The 4703-nt window shown below is 37.3% G+C and overlaps 1 protein-coding gene across 1 annotated transcript; it reads right to left on the bottom strand.

Annotated features, from left to right (window-relative positions):
- Positions 1–1339: 1339 nt before the first annotated feature.
- Positions 1340–4429, bottom strand: LOC139463344 (uncharacterized). The gene is made up of 5 exons (XM_071244592.1): positions 4270–4429; positions 3664–3909; positions 2988–3159; positions 2278–2429; positions 1340–1988 (listed from the first exon to the last, which is right to left on the bottom strand). The coding sequence occupies exons 1-5, from the start codon at positions 4427–4429 to the stop codon at positions 1822–1824; spliced, it is 897 nt and encodes a 298-aa protein (XP_071100693.1). The 3' UTR covers positions 1340–1821.
- Between the last annotated feature and the right edge of the window lie 274 nt (positions 4430–4703).

The following is a 4703-nucleotide window of genomic DNA, read 5'->3' as shown; positions in this document are numbered from 1 at the left end:
ACGAGAAGTTGTGGTACTGTATCCTAAAGGCGCTCCCATTCGTGACCCAACTCGTGTTATTCCGGGACAAGCCGAATAGCGACTCGTGCCCCTCTCATGGCCATTTTTGCGACCGGGTTCCGTCTTAGCGCAGACGGGCATACCTAAAACAATTGTCAACTCGTTGCGTAATGGTTCACATTTATTTCCCCATATATTATTTATATTTCAGATGCAATTTAAAGCACATCAGGACATGCGAAATTATACAGTATGATTGAACACATTTAACTGTGTCTGGGGTACATTTTTAGATGCAAGACATATGTGAAAACAGAAATTATTTCTGAGGGATTCTTTGACGAAGAACTTGAAATCATACGTGCATTCTGATTGGTTTGTCGTATTTTCGCACATAACATTCATCGATAGGGGGACGAGTCTTCTTGCAGGCTACGGAAAGGGGCGAGTGGTGACGAATGAAGGCGCTCCTTCAGAGCATATAAGCTAACATGAGGTGGGCACCCTGAAGCTTTCGTTCTACCGCGCGTCACCATTATGACGATTAGCTTCATATTGTTGTAACAATGATTTGTCAGATTAGTTATTTTCATCTGCGAGAAGTCTGATGTGATGAAACCATTTCTTGTCAGCTGAGACCAGAATAACAACAAAACATTTGCCAAATCATTTTCAATCAAGCTGTAATCATGGTAGCATTAATATGAGGATCACAACTCAGTCACAATCATTGAACATAGTTGATTCATGGGATCACTAACAATTCGTCAGTTTGTTGGGATTAACCCTGCTTTCAACAGTTTTCCATTCATGTCACATATTAATGTGGGAGGAAAACCCAAAATAATGCATTGTCTCTGATGTTCGCCAATTTTGCGAAACCTGAAAGCACTAGTATAGTGCTGACAAACTAAGAAACAATAAGCACAAACTGATGTAAACTGCTCCTAGCCAGTTTCTCCATGAAATATGAAGAATAAATGTTGAGACACTTACTAAATATATATATATATACATTTTAATGAAGGAATAATACCACTAATTCATCAGATTACGCAGAGTTTCTCAAGACATCAAGTTCAAATCAACAACACAAGTTTTTATACCGAGTCTGAATGAATTTCCAGATCACTATTTGCCAAAATAGATGTATGGAAGATGCAGCTGTTGTGATAAAAACTGTCGATTGTTCAACTATGATTTAAACTTATCATTAACTCTAAAAATTACCAGCACCCCCTAATTTTTACCAGTCCCAACTGTGTTTAATATTAAATTTCAAGACAAAGTCGTGACAAATGAATATTTAAACCTAGAAATAGACAAGGTAAAACCCTGATGTAACAGACAAGCTGACTTTCTTAGAAAAATGTACTAGTATGAATATCACCGATGATTTGTTCAACAACAAAGATTTATAAGGTACTTTATTTGCCGGTACACAGGGACTGGCAGTCACATGAATTTCCGGTCCAGGTCTAATTTTACAGATAAAAAACTGGTATTCATGGTGAACGGGAACGCTGCATAAAAAACATGCTGAGCTGACTGGTGCTTCTTTTACATATCTAACTCTCACCTTCATAGGAACATGCTTGGTCCCTGTGAAGTATGCTCACCATTGTTGTACATATCTGTAAGCTACTTGCATAGATCATGTAATAAATCTGCATATATTGTACTACTGGTCTCTTGTTCTACCTGGCTAAGCCACCCCCTTAGTAACATTCATAAGCGATGCACAGCAGGTAATGAGGTCACAGGGGTTACATTCAGAACAGTCACAACAGTCATTCAAATAATGACAGTCTTGAAATGTCACTATTTTGGAATACAGAATCTTGACTTTTGTTGGGAGACCAATTCTTCCTTCACAAAGGGTTTAAAGCTCTTGGTAAGCGGCAAAGGTTTACTGAGGAAATGCTTGTCTGCATCTTTCCTTGTGACGGTGTAGTTTGGCAAAGCTGTTCGCAGGTCTTCGGCATAGTCTGCACAATACAAAATAACAATTTCGCTGTAAACAAATTAAGAAAGTACAGGTGAGACAACACAGGTTATATGGTTTTCTATTTGTAACGACATGTAAATAGAAATCTTCTATATGTTATTTGGTGCATAAGGTCAAATGAATAAAATAAATAATTCAAATGCTGAAAATGGTCTTTATGAATAAGTGGAAGCTATAATTCTGAACAAATTTGTTATTAGGAAAACAATTATTTTCACTTCAGTCTTACTTCACCATGAGCAAGAAACATCTACAGTGCTTAAACTTACTATAAGTAACCGGTTGTTTAACAGGTTTTACAACAGCATCCTCTCCTTTCTTTGATTTGGGATACACCATCTTCCATCTCAAATTTCCCTCACAATCTGTTGCTTGTACACGGTTTCCATTTTCATTGAAATGGAGAGCTGTGAGGAACATCCTGAAATGGTCAATGTTTTAGTCTAAAAGTTTCTTTGAAAGTGTGAGTGAGTGAGTTGGGTTTAATGACGCTTTTAACATTATTCCATTTATATCACATCGTGTCAGCTTAATATGGGAGGAAAGCCTGAAGTGATGCCGGTCTCAGGCGTTTACCACTTCGGGAAAACCCACAAACATGGGTATGGTGCTGACAAACCTAGAAACATAATCGGGGTGAACCATGATTCGAACCCACGATCACATGTTTCTGTCATGCCCAAGGGACGCAACTCTGCGCAGCCAATAGCGACACCTCAGACGACTGGGCCACCCATGCCCCCAGATTGTTTGAAAAGTGAAATTACAATGGCTATTGGACTTCTACCATGTGTAAACCAAGCATCTTAGCTTCTGCAGTACCACATTCTTTCCTCACAATCCATGCAGTGGTATAAAGTTTGTATGGATGTCGACAACACTCAGATATTTGCGATTTTACTACTTTTGCGTTTCTTAATTGCAGAGTATAAAAAGCAATTATTATGAAGTATTGTTTGGGTTCTCTGTGATGACTCACCTTGCCATCATTGCAGCATAAAAGTAGTGGGTGTTCTTAGGCGCAAAGTGATTTACTACATTGTGGAAAACCTCCAATGCATACGTCTGATACACTGGAGACAGATTTGGCAAATCTCTCACAAGGTAACCACTGCTGACAACCTCATTGAAAGCTTTATATGGTTTAGAACCTATAAAAACAAAATTGATACTGTTTATTATCTAATTCATGCTAACATGGTCAATGTTATGTGTAACTTTATACATTTTCTAATACACAACTTATAAAGGAATGTATGACTGTGTGTAAAGCAATATTTTACAACATTATAGCACACACTATTTTACACTGGTATTGGTAAAATATGCATGTTTAATATTTATTTAAAGAAACAAGTGAGTGAATGTCAAGTATATCAGTCAGCAGTGAATGTCAATTATATCAGTCAGCTATGAAATCCCGCACATCCAATAAATGTGATACCATGAAAACAACAAGCATAAGTTGGTACTGACAAACCAAGGCAAAACAAAAACCCGAACAGTTACCATCATCAGATCAAGAGGATGACAAAAGATAATATGAAAATAAAAAAGTCCTTCCCATAGGATTCACCTATATCAGGTAAATGAAATGAAAATTCATTACAAATAAACATTTTAAGCCTTTGTTTTAAACAGATGAACCAGCTTACCTTCTTTCAACCACAGTCTTTCCTCAGCCAATGGTCCATACTCGCACTGCCTGAATTTAGTCGAGTGTCCTTCATGCTTGTTTGCAACATGATTTGTCACTGACAACCATTTGTCCACCTTCATATCTGGATCATCTTTACATGAAGCTGCTACCCAGTACATATGGTTTGTCGTTGACTTGATCCAAGGGCGGATTGCAGCACATCCATTCTTTTTCGCAGCTGCTTCCAGTTTCTTCCCAACTCCTGTAATCAATTGTAACATGTAATTCGGGGTAGAAACCATTTGCATAAACACCTTGTCTACAGCTCCTTTCAGACCAGTGGTTTATGTAAAATAACTAATCCCATTTTCACTAGTCCCGGTTGTATTTTTGGGGGACAAATAATGTCTTGAATGTCAGCAAATAGATGATGACAATAAATAGTAATGTGCATGTGAGTGATTGATTAATTATTGCTTACAACGCATTAGGAGTCTTGTAATGCAGCAATGTTCGGCGATTGTGCAATGGAAGTTGCCAATTAATTTTATAATCTGTAATAATAAACTGACTTAACACATAATGTTTAGCATTCACCAATCACCATGATGAGTATCCTTACCTTTGGACACATGCCACACATCAAAGTAATGTTTCTTGTCTTTATGATCCTCTCTCATGTATTTCTTCACTGAGACATGGCGATTGGTGATGACTTCCTCAATGGAACACCCTTTCTTTTTGAGAAATGATAACCCTCGCTTCAGTCCCTCAAGTTCCATGTGATGTTAATTCTTCACTTCATTGCACTAAAACAATATCAAGAACATTTAATAGCATTCATACAATCAATGAATCAGATGTACAAAAGTTGATATGCTAAATCATTCTACAACAAATTTATCATGTCATCAAAATCCAATTGCATGGATTAATGTTCATGATATCAATCACTGTACTGTCTGGTTCAGACTGGAATATTACAGACAGCAAACAAACATCTATTGGCTATATTGATACTTTTTGCACATCATTACAGCAATGAATCTGAGCCTC

Source organism: Haliotis cracherodii, unplaced genomic scaffold (assembly GCF_022045235.1).
Source record: "Haliotis cracherodii isolate W230 unplaced genomic scaffold, xgHalCrac1.p SCAF_16, whole genome shotgun sequence".
NCBI lineage: Eukaryota > Metazoa > Mollusca > Gastropoda > Lepetellida > Haliotidae > Haliotis > Haliotis cracherodii.
The sequence above is the reverse complement of the archived record's forward strand: the minus strand, read 5'-3'. Positions and strand labels throughout refer to the sequence as shown.